The sequence below is a fragment of the Mesoplodon mirus genome (assembly GCF_964341445.2).
Source record: "Mesoplodon mirus genome assembly, chromosome: 14".
Classification (NCBI taxonomy): Eukaryota; Metazoa; Chordata; class Mammalia; order Artiodactyla; family Ziphiidae; genus Mesoplodon; species Mesoplodon mirus.
In genome coordinates, this window is record NC_138990.1 from 87,490,512 (window position 1) to 87,506,624 (window position 16,113).

Below are 16,113 nucleotides of genomic sequence, written 5' to 3' on the forward strand. Positions count from 1 at the left end.
CTGACATGACACCTACGAAAGAGCAGCTAGTGCTGTGTTCCGGGAGTCCGTTGAATGTTTTGGCCATCGAGCTCTCTGGAGAAAAAGCAGAGGGTTGCCTTCCACTCTGCTTTCAAAGAGGTGATCCGGAGGCCTTAGGTAGCATGGTGCTGCTCAGTCAGCCAGGAAGGGTGATCCTGTACACAGTGTTGTTCCCTGGGACACAGTGAGGACGTGGGTGCCGTAGGAAAAGCATACTAGAGATCCAGCGGTACTTCTCCAGAAGGCAGTGGCAAAACCGCTGAACGCCTCGATGTGTGAATGGGCCATCCGATCGATCCTTTGAACCGTGGAGAGAGGTCTAGATTTCCCTTTCGCAATGGGTGATCTGGGATGCCGCCTGGAATGCACGGGACACTCTCTGTTTCTCCAAGGACGCTCTGTTCTCCGTGAAGACACTCTAGCTGTGAAGAGCAGACAGAGAACAGCACTGTCTCAGGGAAATTTGACACCACAGGCCTTCTGCTCTCCAGTGGGGAAAATAGTGCTTTTCTCACTAGGTCAGCAATATCAAAGTTGCCGTGTGCCTAGTACGTGTAGTTTCTGGCACAGTCAAAGGGTCGGAAGCGGCACCCTGGCCTTCCCCGTTGAAACTTCGTAGCAGGGCAGTTCTGCCTGCGGCGAGTGGCGTGACGTCCCCACTGACTTGGGTTCGGCTCCGACGCCCATACACCCTATAAAAGGGCTCTGGGTGCTTCAGGGGCAAACCGTGCCTTTGTCAGGTTGCTTCGAAGGTCAACGGGCTGCTTGGCTTAGAGAGACGGCCAGTGAGGCTTCCCAAGACAAACACTGAGGAGCGTGTTTTCTCATTGTGGCCCTGGTGCAGTGCTGTGAGCCACTGGACGTACACTTAAAAGACCTGCTGGACCCGCGTTTGGGTGGACTTTAGAAAGCTCAGGCACTTAGCTCTCTGACGAAGAAAGCAGTGTGCTGCTTTTCACTCGGCGTTAAGGCAGAGATGCCCGGAGGCCCCAGATCCCTGAGGGTTGTGAAGTCGCCCAGGAAGGGATACTCAGGTCTCAGTGTTCTTTCATGGGAGGTGCGGAGGACGCAGTCATCCCGGAGTTCCGAGAAGCTCACTAACGTGAAGGCACTCCATGGACTAGGTTTTCCTGGCGAAGGATGTATGCCCAATCTTCCAAATGCAATACATGGACCTTACTATGAGCCTGGCAGGCAGTGTCGTTTTCCCTTTAGGCATTGGCGCCTTTCCAAATGCCTCTTGCAGGGAACTGGAAGCACCGTACTGCCCTCGGGGAAACGCCCTTTCCCTACGTAGGGCATTCCAGGACGTGAGACTGGCAGCAGCACTCTGTTTCAGGCGGCGTGGAGGCTGCAGCGGTCCTCCTTACAGCTGGGACATGCTACCATGCACATACATGGCCAATCTGAACGTTCCAAACTGCCCGAGAGCGATCAGTTTCCAGCGAGCCAAAACAGACAGAAGGGGGCACTCTGGCCACTTCCCGGATGAAGTTCGAACCCGAGGAAGTTGTGATGTGCAACGTGTGGCTGGTCTCTGGGACATAAGGCTTTGGGGAGGTTGCGACGTGTCCTCGCAGCTTCTCTAAGCGTAGTAGTGTTCAGGCGAATCTATCTACATTTAGAGAACTGCAGGGCCTCTCTCGTTGGTGCGTGGCATAGAGAGAGGTCCGCCATGTAAGTGCACCCGGAACGCACACTGAGGGAAGTGTGTTTTCCTTGCAGCTCACGCTCTGCCCTGAGAGCCACTGACATGACACCTACGAAAGAGCAGCTAGTGCTGTGTTCCGGGAGTCCGTTGAATGTTTTGGCCATCGAGCTCTCTGGAGAAAAAGCAGAGGGTTGCCTTCCACTCTGCTTTCAAAGAGGTGATCAGGAGGCCTTAGGTAGCATGGTGCTGCTCAGTCAGCCAGGAAGGGTGATCCTGTACACAGTGTTGTTCCCTGGGACACAGTGAGGACGTGGGTGCCGTAGGAAAAGCATACTAGAGATCCAGTGGTACTTCTCCAGAAGGCAGTGGCAAAACCGCTGAACGCCTCAATGTGTGAATGGGCCATCCGATCGATCCTTTGAACCGTGGAGAGAGGTCTAGATTTCCCTTTCGCAATGGGTGATCTGGGATGCTGCCTGGAATGCACGGGACACTCTCTGTTTCTCCAAGGACACTCTGTTCTCCGTGAAGGCACTCTAGCTGTGAAGAGCAGACAGAGAACAGCACTGTCTCAGGGAAATTTGACACCACAGGCCTTCTGCTCTCCAGTGGGGAAAATAGTGCTTTTCTCACTAGGTCAGCAATATCAAAGTTGCCGTGTGCCTAGTACGTGTAGTTTCTGGCACAGTCAAAGGGTCGGAAGCGGCACCCTGGCCTTCCCCGTTGAAACTTCGTAGCAGGGCAGTTCTGCCTGCGGCGAGTGGCGTGACGTCCCCACTGACTTGGGTTCGGCTCCGACGCCCGTACACCCTATAAAAGGGCTCTGGGTGCTTCAGGGGCAAACCGTGCCTTTGTCAGGTTGCTTCGAAGGTCAACGGGCTGCTTGCCTTAGAGAGACGGCCAGTGAGGCTTCCCAAGACAAACACTGAGGAGCGTGTTTTCAAATTGTGGCCCTGGTGCAGTGCTGTGAGCCACTGGCCGTACACTTAAAAGACCTGCTGGACCCGCGTTTGGGTGGACTTTAGAAAGCTCAGGCACTTAGCTCTCCGACGAAGAAAGCAGTGTGCTGCTTTTCACTCGGCGTTAAGGCAGAGATGCCCGGAGGCCCCAGATCCCTGAGGGTTGTGAAGTCGCCCAGGAAGGGATACTCAGGTCTCAGTGTTCTTTCATGGGAGGTGCGGAGGACGCAGTCATCCCAGAGTTCCGAGAAGCTCACTAACGTGAAGGCACTCCATGGACTAGGTTTTCCTGGCGAAGGATGTATGCCCAATCTTCCAAATGCAATACATGGACCTTACTATGAGCCTGGCAGGCAGTGGCGTTTTCCCTTTAGGCATTGGCGCCTTTCCAAATGCCTCTTGCAGGGAACTGGAAGCACCGTACTCTCGTCAGGGAAACACCCTTTCCCTACGTAGGGCATTCCAGGACGTGAGACTGGCAGCAGCACTCTGTTTCAGGCAGCGTGGAGGCTGCAGCGGTCCTCCTTATAGCTGGGACCTGCTACCATGCACATACATGGCCAATCTGAACGTTCCAAACTGCCCGAGAGCGATCAGTTTCCAGCGAGCCAAAACAGACAGAAGGGGGCACTCTGGCCACTTCCCGGATGAAGTTCGAACCCGAGGAAGTTGTGATGTGCAACGTGTGGCTGGTCTCTGGGACATAAGGCTTTGGGGAGGTTGCGACGTGTCCTCGCAGCTTCTCTAAGCGTAGTAGTGTTCAGGCGAATCTATCTACATTTAGAGAACTGCAGGGCCTCTCTCGTTGGTGCGTGGCATAGAGAGAGGTCCGCCATGTAAGTGCACCCGGAACGCACACTGAGGGAAGTGTGTTTTCCTTGCAGCCCACGCTCTGCCCTGAGAGCTGCTGACATGACACCTACGAAAGAGCAGCTAGTGCTGTGTTCCGGGAGTCCGTTGAATGTTTTGGCCATCGAGCTCTCTGGAGAAAAAGCAGAGGGTTGCCTTCCACTCTGCTTTCAAAGAGGTGATCCGGAGGCCTTAGGTAGCATGGTGCTGCTCAGTCAGCCAGGAAGGGTGATCCTGTACACAGTGTTGTTCCCTGGGACACAGTGAGGACGTGGGTGCCGTAGGAAAAGCATACTAGAGATCCAGCGGTACTTCTCCAGAAGGCAGTGGCAAAACCGCTGAACGCCTCGATGTGTGAATGGGCCATCCGATCGATCCTTTGAACCGTGGAGAGAGGTCTAGATTTCCCTTTCGCAATGGGTGATCTGGGATGCCGCCTGGAATGCACGGGACACTCTCTGTTTCTCCAAGGACGCTCTGTTCTCCGTGAAGACACTCTAGCTGTGAAGAGCAGACAGAGAACAGCACTGTCTCAGGGAAATTTGACACCACAGGCCTTCTGCTCTCCAGTGGGGAAAATAGTGCTTTTCTCACTAGGTCAGCAATATCAAAGTTGCCGTGTGCCTAGTACGTGTAGTTTCTGGCACAGTCAAAGGGTCGGAAGCGGCACCCTGGCCTTCCCCGTTGAAACTTCGTAGCAGGGCAGTTCTGCCTGCGGCGAGTGGCGTGATGTCCCCACTGACTTGGGTTCGGCTCCGACGCCCGTACACCCTATAAAAGGGCTCTGGGTGCTTCAGGGGCAAACCGTGCCTTTGTCAGGTTGCTTCGAAGGTCAACGGGCTGCTTGGCTTAGAGAGACGGCCAGTGAGGCTTCCCAAGACAAACACTGAGGAGCGTGTTTTCTCATTGTGGCCCTGGTGCAGTGCTGTGAGCCACTGGACGTACACTTAAAAGACCTGCTGGACCCGCGTTTGGGTGGACTTTAGAAAGCTCAGGCACTTAGCTCTCCGACGAAGAAAGCAGTGTGCTGCTTTTCACTCGGCGTTAAGGCAGAGATGCCCGGAGGCCCCAGATCCCTGAGGGTTGTGAAGTCGCCCAGGAAGGGATACTCAGGTCTCAGTGTTCTTTCATGGGAGGTGCGGAGGACGCAGTCATCCCAGAGTTCCGAGAAGCTCACTAACGTGAAGGCACTCCATGGACTAGGTTTTCCTGGCGAAGGATGTATGCCCAATCTTCCAAATGCAATACATGGACCTTACTATGAGCCTGGCAGGCAGTGTCGTTTTCCCTTTAGGCATTGGCGCCTTTCCAAATGCCTCTTGCAGGGAACTGGAAGCACCGTACTGCCCTCGGGGAAACGCCCTTTCCCTACGTAGGGCATTCCAGGACGTGAGACTGGCAGCAGCACTCTGTTTCAGGCGGCGTGGAGGCTGCAGCGGTCCTCCTTACAGCTGGGACGTGCTACCATGCACATACATGGCCAATCTGAACGTTCCAAACTGCCCGAGAGCGATCAGTTTCCAGCGAGCCAAAACAGACAGAAGGGGGCACTCTGGCCACTTCCCGGATGAAGTTCGAACCCGAGGAAGTTGTGATGTGCAACGTGTGGCTGGTCTCTGGGACATAAGGCTTTGGGGAGGTTGCGACGTGTCCTCGCAGCTTCTCTAAGTGTAGTAGTGTTCAGGCGAATCTATCTACATTTAGAGAACTGCAGGGCCTCTCTCGTTGGTGCGTGGCATAGAGAGAGGTCCGCCATGTAAGTGCACCCGGAACGCACACTGAGGGAAGTGTGTTTTCCTTGCAGCTCACGCTCTGCCCTGAGAGCCACTGACATGACACCTACGAAAGAGCAGCTAGTGCTGTGTTCCGGGAGTCTGTTGAATGTTTTGGCCATCGAGCTCTCTGGAGAAAAAGCAGAGGGTTGCCTTCCACTCTGCTTTCAAAGAGGTGATCCGGAGGCCTTAGGTAGCATGGTGCTGCTCAGTCAGCCAGGAAGGGTGATCCTGTACACAGTGTTGTTCCCTGGGACACAGTGAGGACGTGGGTGCCGTAGGAAAAGCATACTAGAGATCCAGCGGTACTTCTCCAGAAGGCAGTGGAAAAACCGCTGAACGCCTCGATGTGTGAATGGGCCATCCGATCGATCCTTTGAACCGTGGAGAGAGGTCTAGATTTCCCTTTCGCAATGGGTGATCTGGGATGCCGCCTGGAATGCACGGGACACTCTCTGTTTCTCCAAGGACGCTCTGTTCTCCGTGAAGACACTCTAGCTGTGAAGAGCAGACAGAGAACAGCACTGTCTCAGGGAAATTTGACACCACAGGCCTTCTGCTCTCCAGTGGGGAAAATAGTGCTTTTCTCACTAGGTCAGCAATATCAAAGTTGCAGTGTGCCTAGTACGTGTAGTTTCTGGCACAGTCAAAGGGTCGGAAGCGGCACCCTGGCCTTCCCCGTTGAAACTTCGTAGCAGGGCAGTTCTGCCTGCGGCGAGTGGCGTGACGTCCCCACTGACTTGGGTTCGGCTCCGACGCCCGTACACCCTATAAAAGGGCTCTGGGTGCTTCAGGGGCAAACCCGACCCATGTCCCCTGCATCGGCAGGCGGACTCTCAACCACTGCGCCACCAGGGAAGCCCCCCTTTCTACTTTAATATATGCTTGTAAGGCTCAACATTTCCCTCTATGTATGTGTTCCAATCTCCAGATCCAATTATGAATTTGAATGTTTCTCTTCATGGTTCTGTCAATGTTTGCTTTATAAAGTATCAGCTGAAGTTATTAGTTTCTGAGAATTTGAAACTTTTATGACTGTGAAGTGTCCCTCCGTATGTCAAGTAATGCTTTTTCCTTCCCCTTAAAGTTCACTTGGTCAAATAGCAATGTCACAGATTTTATAATTACAGAAATAACTTGAGACCTAGGATGTTGATGTCTGTCTCTAGAAAGGATTTTCCCTTGCTTCTGCACGGGTTGTAAGATGCTAACAAAACACGTTCACCTTTACACAATTTCAGGGAATGAGGTGTTTTGGCGTTTGGCTTCAGTCCCTGCCAAAGAAAGCCCAGTTTCCTTCTCCCCTTATTCCAATGGTGAAACTCTTTGGGGTTTACCAGGAAGCCTTCGTGGCTGTTAATGCTTTTATGTCGCTTAGCCTCTTGAAGACGTCCAAAATTCGACTGAGTTTGTACGCCTTTCAATGAACAGAATCTACACTCTTCTGAGGCCTACACAGTAGAACGGCAAGACGGCCTGAGACCTTCTCAGGGATTCCGGAAAGTGAAAACCAGAGTGAAAACATGTAGTCCAGAGCTCGTGCCGGTAGACACCCCCGCACCCACCCTTGCATTCTGGGACATGTAGTCCAGAGCTCGTAAACTCGTGTAGTCCCATATACTGCAGCTACAGTAACGCCTCGCTGTAAAGGTTTACCCGCGGAATTCTGGGAAATATGGTCCAGGAGTTCCGGGTTAGTCGCAGGCACTTCCGCCCCAGGAGGACACGTAGCAGCCATGTTCTGCCTGGTGACGGTGTTTCAGGTCCGCTCTTCACGACCCATTCAAGCTTCCCCTTTGCAGACCTTTCATTTGGGGAGAAAGAGGAGGAGCGGCTAAAAGCGGAGGTTTGAGGGCCTGGAGTGGTGATGTACGTCCCGCGGGCGGAGCTTCTTTGCGTTTGGTAACGTAGCCGGGATGGGGTGGGCTCAGGTCGTGCCTCCTGGGGTTTGAGGGTCTCCCCGGTTTTCTTCACCCCTAACCTGACCCCGTCCCCCACCTATGAGCTAGCCCTACCGCTTCATACGGCGTCACACTGGGTGAGTTGCTTAACTCCTCTGTGCCTCCGTTGCTGTTCGGTAAAAGGGGGGAAAAAGGAATGCCTTGTTAATATAGTGTTGTGAGGAGAAACGAGATAGCACAAGTAAAAGGTCTACAACTGCCTGATACATTGTTGGTATTAATACTACGCCAATTCGGGAGGCACCCATTTCGCAGCGGGATTCTGTGAGCCCAGGAAGCTGAATTGTCCTGGACTCCTGGCCTGTTTTGGAAGGAGAGGACTTCTAGCTGGTACGGGGGCGGAAGGGGGTGCGGTATGAATTAGTGGGGATGGAAACACAGCCCTGGTATTTCACAGTCTCCTTTCCTTCCCCAGCCCTGGCTTCTCAAAAAGCACTGCACGGAGGAAGAGGCAGCAGAGCCCCACGTGAGTAGGACTTGGCATTCTTCTACTTAAGATATTCCTATAAATTGTAGAACGTATGAGACATGGGTAAGGATGATAACTGAGCCTTGGTCACTAATTTCCATTCTAAAAGCTTTATGCAAATGAACACATTTCCATCAGGCGGTGGCTCTGTGAATTGGTACTGCTGTTTTCTCTACTTTAAGGCAGGGAACACAACCCTGTTGGCCCATCCTCACCCAGATGGTAGGAGGCAGAGCTGGGGTTGGGACCCAGGCAGTTTGAGTCCAGCAGCTGAGTTTGCTAATCCCTTTGGTATATTCTCTTTGAGCATAGGGTACTGGCTAGAATCATATCATGAAAGGAGGTTGGGACTTAATTGTGGGGACCTTGAGAGCAAGGTTTAGGCTATTTTATGAGTGTTTAAGATAGTTTTCTCAACTGGGTCATTTATTTTATTTCAAATAATATGTATATCATAGAAGTAGCATAATCATTATGGAAAAATGCAGATATATACATAAAGAACAATTTTAATTATCTGTAACTTTAGGATGTAAAGATAACAGTTGTTAATGTTTTAGTGCCTTTTTGTCTGGTTACTCTTTGTGTATGTTTCTGTGTAGTGGAGGCTGTTTTTTGTGGGACTGATGTTACACTGCAGTGCTACTCAAATTGTGTTCCACAAACCAGCGGCATTGGCATCACTTGGATAGAAATGCCCAGCCTGGAGCCCCATTCGAGACCTCCTGATTTATAATTTCTGCGTAGGGGGTCCAGGAGGCTGCATTCCAACAAGATCCCGCAGTAATTCACATGCACGTGAAAATTCGAGAAGCTCAAGAGAGGGTCTTTTCTGGAAACTGAGGCCGAGGAAATTGACCCTGCTGGATGTCACAGATAAAACTGAGCTGGCTTCACCAAAGGCCTACTTAGTCCAATGATTTTATTCCCCCACTAATTATTGTCAACTGTCAGGGCCCCTTTCAGAATCCTGAATTGAGCAGAAGACAGCTAGCAAGTGTAGAGTCAAAATGGAGGTCGTTAGAAGTTGTGAAGATATCTCTCTCCCAAGCTTTGGGGAGTGGAATCATTGCCATCTTTTGTACTAGATCGAACCCGGGCCCCCTGCATTGGGAATGTGGCGTCTTATCCACTGCACCACCAGGGAAGTCTCCCATTTATTTCTTAAACTTTCCTATATTTATAATGATATAATTACAATTCAGATTCCTGTCTTTTTTTCATTTGAATTAGGTATGGACTGTCAAACTATTTTTTATTGTTGTTGCAGAATCCTGGCTTTTATTAGTTCTCTTCACCTCTGTGCATAATTGTCAAAAGGGTACTTCCTGTTTAAAAAGAAACTTAACGTATTTTTATACCTTTTGTAAAAAGTTGTCCATGTCAATTTAAATATTATTGTTGCAGTCACAAAATCTTTAGGAAGACAAGCAGAGATTTTCAGAAGTCTATAAAGACTCTCACATAACAGGGCAACAACGTACGACCTCCACATGTCTGACAGTCTTCTGTTGGTAGAAATCACATCTCTAAGGATAATTTCTAACTAAAATATCATCTGCTTTACCGCAGTTGCTAAGAAATAAGAAACCCTGACAGTGGTGTTCTCAGAGCTTCCTACCTTATGACGATCTCACGAGGTGGATGCCCGTGTTCTCCCCTACTGGCAGAAGACAGAACTGAGGCGAAGAGATGTGAATAATTTGCCCAGGGTGACACTGCTAGTGAATGGCGTAGCCTGATCAGAGCCCATGCATACTGACTCCAAAACCTACTCTGACTTACATGGTCTCTGTTTACCCCATACCCAGAATAAGAATGACCCCTGTGGAAGCCGCAGGCACACTGTGAGGGGGCCACTGTGTATGGCTGGGCAGGTCATTCCTCACACAGCCACTGAGGGGGTTCACGGGGGCATCTGGTATCTGCGTGGGGCTCTGCTCATCAAGCATAATCAGCTGTAGCCACCCCGAGGACTGGGAGCCTTGGTAATTCACAATGAGCACCACGTGGGTTAGTGACTTCTTTTTCTTTAAACCAGTTTCCAGTTTGACTTCTTCTTTCCCTGTCTGTCTTGCTAGGACTCTGCACTGCCCCAGAAGGAGAGAGAAAATGAGCACATTCCAGGTGAGTAGAGCTTGCCTTTCTTGCTGTTAAAAACGCCATTTTTGTACTCAGGTTGGACACAGGTTTTCCTCTTTTTTTCTTTTTCTTTTTTTTTTTTTGATTGGAGTATAGTTGATTTACAATGTATTAATTTCAGGTGTACAGCAAAGTGATTCAGTTATACATATATATACATATATTTTCAGATTCTTTTCCCTTATAGGTTATTACGAAATATTGGGTATAGTTCCATATGGGTTTTCTCTTTCAAGGAGAGTCTAAGCATATGAGGACCTGAGTGTGCCATGTGTGCTTTTTTTAAAATTCCTGTTAAATTTAATTGGTTTCGGTTTTAATTTTTGTTTTATTTCATCATTTTTTTTATTTTACAAGTAAAAGAAAAATTAAGGGAAATGAAGGACATCTTCCAGTCTACTGCTTACCTGCTTACAAATTAGCTGCTTTTATATTTCTGTAATCTCTTCATCATATGTATTCATGGATGTGTATTTGTATTTATAACATAGATACAGTTTTAAATTGTTTTTTTCATTTAATACTAGCTAACATTCACTTTTAATTGCTTTATCATGTTCCTGCAAACTTATGCACCTATTTTTTTTTTTTTCTGGTATGCGGGCCTCTCACTGTTGTGGCCTCTCCCGTTGCGGGGCACAGGCTCCGGACGCGCAGGCTCAGCGGCCATGGCTCACGGGCCCAGCTGCTCCGTGGCATGTGGGATCTTCCCGGACCGGGGCACGAACCCGTGTCCCCTGCATCGGCAGGCGGACTCTCAACCACTGCGCCACCAGGGGAGCCCTGCACCTATTCTTTAAACTATTCTTTATGCACAGACATTTAGTTTAAAGACTTCTCCTGTTTTAGGAGCACTACAGTGACAGTGTTCCTGATTTAACCTTTTTCTCAAAATATCTGTTCTGAAGAATATTGCCCCTTTTTGCCCTTAACATAGTAGGTTTAGGTATTCAGAATTTAAGAGGTATGTTTTACATGTGGTGCCTTGGATGTTTTTTGGTAGAATATCCAAATACGGCAGAGCACAGCAGGATCAAACTGCTGCTTCACGCAGAAAAAATCATGTATTGTTAGAAGTTTTCTCACGACCAGAGTTAGATTCAGTCTTCCCCATGCTTGAGTCAGACCCTTTGTGTATTTTATTTACTGGTTTGTTTCTTTTTCCATCTTATATTTTTTTCTAATCAGAGTAATGCATGACCTTAGTTTAAAAAGTCCAGTGGTACTTAAAGCACTTGTCACTGCATAGACAGCTCAGAACAATTGTATAAAGAGGTGCTTGGTTTCATCTTTGTTTTAAATATAAAGAATCGGGGTTGTGAAAAAAGGAGGAACCAACTCAGACTCACCCAGAAAACCAAGGGTCTGGAGTCAGAGTATTGCATTCAAGCGAAAGACAGAAACGGGGAAAGAGAGAGTTTTCATTCAGAGACCTGGCATGGCCTTTTGGTTAGTTTCCACATATAACACTCCTTCTCAGCTGGTTCCCACCTCAGTGAGAAAGCAGGTGCCATCAAATACTGCCAGGACTAAATTGGTAACTGTTTCTGGGGCACTTGGCAATAATAATTAAACAGTGAAAGCTTTTTAGTTCAGGATCCAGTGGTTAGAATTCTAGGGAGTTTACTTATGAGTTGTCTGAGAGCCCCAGGTAAACACACAAAGCTTTCTCTTTCATAGCTGCACGTCCAGTGAGGCTGAGGAAAGTCAGTGTGTGGCATTGGCAGGATGGAAGGAGGGGGTGCTGGGAAGTCTGCACACCTCACAGGAGCCGGAGCAACTTCCCATCCTCCTCGTCTCCTCGGGGCTGCCCCTCTTCCACTGGCCACTGGGTATAAGATTGAGGTGGTGTTGTTTGTCGTAGGAGGCGGTGACCTTCAAGGACGTGGCCGTGGCCTTCACAGAGGAGGAGCTGGGGCTGCTGGACTCGGCCCAGAGGAAGCTGTACCAGGATGTGATGGTGGAACACTTGGGGAACCTGGTCTCAGTGGGTGAGGACAGCCTTTCTCTGCGAGTGTCTTTGTGACCTTGGTGTTTCAAGGCTTTGGGCCTCTTGAGGTGGTTCCCTGAGTTTGGGGACCAGACTTTTGCAATTCCTGTGGGACACGAGAGGATGTCTCTGGTCTTTCCAAACAGTGTGTTTCAGGTCCTTTTCAATTATTTTGTAAAAGAACTGTAAATCGGCAGTATCTTGCTGTACCTTGTGTATTCTTCTTCAGATTTCCCTCCCTGCCATTAGTGGATCATAAAGCCAATTTATTGAGCCCTACGTGTGACTTTTTAATGAAATAAAATAGTATAGAAAATATCAGAGTTTCTTAGGAAGAGTACAACACATTGCAGCAGAAACTCTGGGCGATGGCATGAGTGGTGTGAGAGCCAGTGGGAACAGATTTCATGAAAAGAGACATTGGTTAGATATAGGTCATTCAAGCTTCGTTTTAGTAATGTATACTTTTCTACCTGTGTATCTAGGTTGTGAAATAAATGCTGTTTCTTCAGTGGGTCGTGATACAAAGTTTGAAAAACACAGCTTTCAATACCTTGAATATGCAGTTGGAACTCAAATTTCTAGTAAACTTTCGCTCTAGCCCGTTCATGTTAACTTGTGACTTTGCATGTTCTCATTCTTCAAACGAGATACAAAACATACAGAAAGAGAAGAGAGGCTTTGGTTGATGAATTCAGCAACCCAGATAGAAATTTAGGTGAGAACCAAGCAGCCGTGAGTTCCTGTGGTTAGCTCTCTATCTGTTTTGCTTCTCACCAGCCCTGTGCTGTCCATCACCTGGTCCCAGTTGGAAATCTCTTTCCAGGATTATTGCATAGTCTTTGTACTGGTCACCTGTTGCCACCCTTCTCCTCCCACAGTTTGTTCTTTAGGTGGCAAAGTGATCTTTTGTAACTTTAAGTCAGGTTATGTTCTTGTTTCAGAATTCTCTTGTGGCTTCTTTTACTTAGAATAAAAACCACTTAAAGTGGCTTCTAGAGCCTTCTGTGGGCTGCTGTTCGTTCTCCACCACCTCCCTGAATACACCACCTCCCCTCCCTCTTACCCTATCTTTTCCAGACCTGCAAAGGATGCTTCTGCCACAGAGCCTTTTCCTGGTCCTTCTCTCTGCCTGGAATACTCTTTCACCTGTAATCTTTTAGGCCTCTACTTCTTTCAGTCAGTCACCTTAAAGATGAGGAGGTGGCTGTCCTTTGACCACCCTATGGAAAATACAGTCCTCTCTTTCTTACACTCTCTGCCCTGCCTTGTTTTGTCTCTAAGCGTTTCACTCATGTACATTTTGTTCACCTGTTTCTCACCTCTCTTTCTTCCACTGGAGGGTAATCCAGGAGTGCAGGAGGAATTCGGTCTGTTATATGTTTATTGCTCACTAGCCTCAGTGCTTAGCATAGTCTTGGTACATGACAGGAACTCTTAAATATTTCTTGAATAAACGAATGAGTTAATGGATAGAGAAATTAGCCTTCCATGAAAATAGCTAGTAGGCGGTGAACAAATCCGAGTGAATAAGGGATATTGCTAAATGTTTTTTTTGTCTTCAAATGAATTCCTAGCCTAATTCTAACTTCTCAGGTGCCCATGATGTGTGTATGTGTGTGTTTGCCTTTCTGTACAAGTTGGCCCTCATCAACTTGCACAAAAAATATGTACAGAACCTGTAATTATAACCAAACTGAGTAAAATGCTTTCCCTGTGACTTTCCTTGAGCTCTCAGTAGCAGAGCAAATTCATTTGGGGAGGAAATACTGTTTTGAATGAGGATTCTTATGTCTACTTCTTAGGTAACCCTCCCATAGAAGGAAAGAAATTTCTATTTCCTTATCCCTTATACCAGGGGAGAACAGGTCTCAGAAAACAGCCAGCTGGTGAGTTAGCTTTTCCCTTAAAAGATTTGCCCCACTGCGTCCCATTTGCCTCCTCCAAAGCCCACCTCACTAATAAGAAATCGATCTTTGTTAGCTGTACAAACATTTTGTGTGTGTGTGTGTGCATTTGTATGTATCTTGTAGAAGGCATTTTAGATAATGTCACCTTGAGTGCTTTGATCATTCTTTAATAGTTTCTAGTCTGTTTCTTCTCAATACTTATCACAGGCTATGGAATTTATTCCCAGCTCACTCATAAAGCCCATTCTTCACTTTGGAACTCATTCTTGTTAAAGACCAATGTATCTGTGTCCAAAAATTTTCCATGCTGTTTTTAAAGAGACAGCATTCTTCCCTAGCCTCTACATTTTGTCTCCTGCTTGGCAGGGGGAGTGGAGGAACATATTAGGCAGCACAAATGCCTGAGAAGGATCCAGTGCATAGGTCTTCATGCTTTTTTTTAACCCCACTGATTCTTAGACCCTTTTTTAAAATTAATTAATTGTTGGTTGCATTGGGTCTTGGTTGCTGCATATGGGCTTTTCTCTCGTTGTGGTGAGTGGGAGCAGCTCTTCGTTGTGGTGCGCAGGCTTCTCATTGCAGTGGCTTCTCTTGTTTCAGAGCACGGTCTCTAGGAACGCGGGCTTCAGTAGTTGTGGCACGTGGGCTCAGTAGTTGTGGCTCACGGGCTTAGTTGCTCTGCGGCATGTGGGATCTTCCCGGACCAGGGCTCGAACCTGTGTCCCCTGCACTGGCAGGCAGATTATTAACCACTGTGCCACCGGGGCAGTCCCGGTTTTTAGCCCCTTTCATATCCTCCTCAGCACTAACCCCCTTGGTGTGCTGCCGCCTCGGGTGCAGCCTTTCAACTTAAGCCAAACTGTACTTTCCAGTCCTTTTCCTGTATCTGATACCTGACTTGTAAAAGCTGTTTCGCTTCTCTGACTTGGTTCAAACTTAACCTGGGATTCAGAATTGTAGAGAATCCTAGAAATCAAACTGAGTTCACCTGTGCATGCATTTCTTGAGCCCTGACTAACTGCTAGGCACTGTTAAAGCTGTGAGCACAGCAAAATGCTTGTCTTTATTGATACTGTGTTATGGTAGGAATGACATGTAATTTTTGAAAGATGATTGAAATAGTATGTCCGAGTAGTCATTTGGTTTTAAATGGGTTTCATTAATGCTAAGTATTTGGGAGTTTAACAGACCATCTCTTGGTTTCTGTTAGTATATAAACCAGAGAACTTCATTTGTCGTGCGAAAGATAAGCTGAACCATCCTGAGGTTCATTAAAGTCTCATACTGTGTCTTAAGTGTAAAATCTTGAATCTTTGAACAAAGCTTTCACGTGTCCACATCTCTGAATTCTCTGTCCCTCTAGAAGAAAACAATCAAAGTGAGTTGAGGGCCGTTCAAGACAGAGGATCACGTGAAGAGCTTTCCTGCTGGCAAATCTGGCAACAAATTGCAAATGACTTAACCAGATGCCAAGACTCCATGATAAATAGTTGTCAGTTCCACAAACAAGGTGATTCCCCCTGCCAGATTGGGGCAGGACTCTATTCAAATTTCTGAAGATGAGAACCGTATATTAAATGATAAAGCAGGTGATCCCAGTAGTCCTGGAAATCCAAGGTTTGCAACTTTGAGAGCCCAGGATTCTTGGAGGAAAACTTCATTGGCTGAGTCACAGAATTATCAGAATAGACACCAGCAAATTTCCATGAAAAATAAACTGTGTCAGTGTAAAGAGGATGTTGACACCATCAGTTGGATTTCACATCACCTTGATGCTCATGGAGTACACAAGGGTCAAAAACCTTACGGCTACAGTGATTATAGAAAAGGTAGCACGAGGGTTTCAACACTGGATCAGAATACTATGATTCACACGGGACAAAAACCTTACCAGTGTAATGAATGTAAAGAAACCTTCACCGATCTCTCCACCTTTGATCTTCACCAGCAATTACACTCAAAAGAGAAGTCTCATACGTGCAGTGAGTGTGGAAAAGGCTTCCGTTACAGCTCGGTTCTTCATATTCATCAGAGAGTTCACGTGGGAGGAGAACACAGTGAGTGTGATGAGTGTGGCAAGGAGTTCAGTCAGAGCTCCCAGCTGCAGACTCCTCAGAAAGTCCACACTGTAGAGAAACCATTCAAATGTGGGGAATGTGGGAAAGGCTTCAGTCGTAGGTCAGCACTTAACTATTCATTGTAAAGTCCACACGGGAGAGAAACCTTATAATTGTGAGGAGTGTGGGAGGGCCTTCAGTCAGGCCTCTCACCTTCAGGACCATCAGAGAGTCCACACTGGGGAGAAACCATTCAAATGTGACACATGTGATAAGAGCTTCAGTCGGAATTCACACCTTCAGTCCCATCAGAGAGTCCATACGGGAGAGAA

At 47.9% G+C, this 16,113-nt stretch overlaps 1 protein-coding gene across 2 annotated transcripts in view; it reads left to right on the plus strand.

Moving 5' to 3' along the window:
- The first annotated feature begins 7,072 nt into the window (after positions 1–7,072).
- Positions 7,073–16,113, plus strand: part of LOC309815695 (uncharacterized protein) — a 274,409-nt gene continuing 265,368 nt past the window's right edge. For both annotated transcript variants that reach the window (XM_082642625.1, XM_082642624.1), the window contains exons 1-3: positions 7,073–7,154; positions 7,629–7,679; positions 9,764–9,809. In XM_082642625.1, the coding sequence (XP_082498751.1) occupies positions 7,120–7,154; positions 7,629–7,679; positions 9,764–9,809 (132 nt within the window). In that variant the 5' untranslated portion in view covers positions 7,073–7,119. The remainder of the gene's footprint in view (positions 7,155–7,628; positions 7,680–9,763; positions 9,810–16,113) is intronic.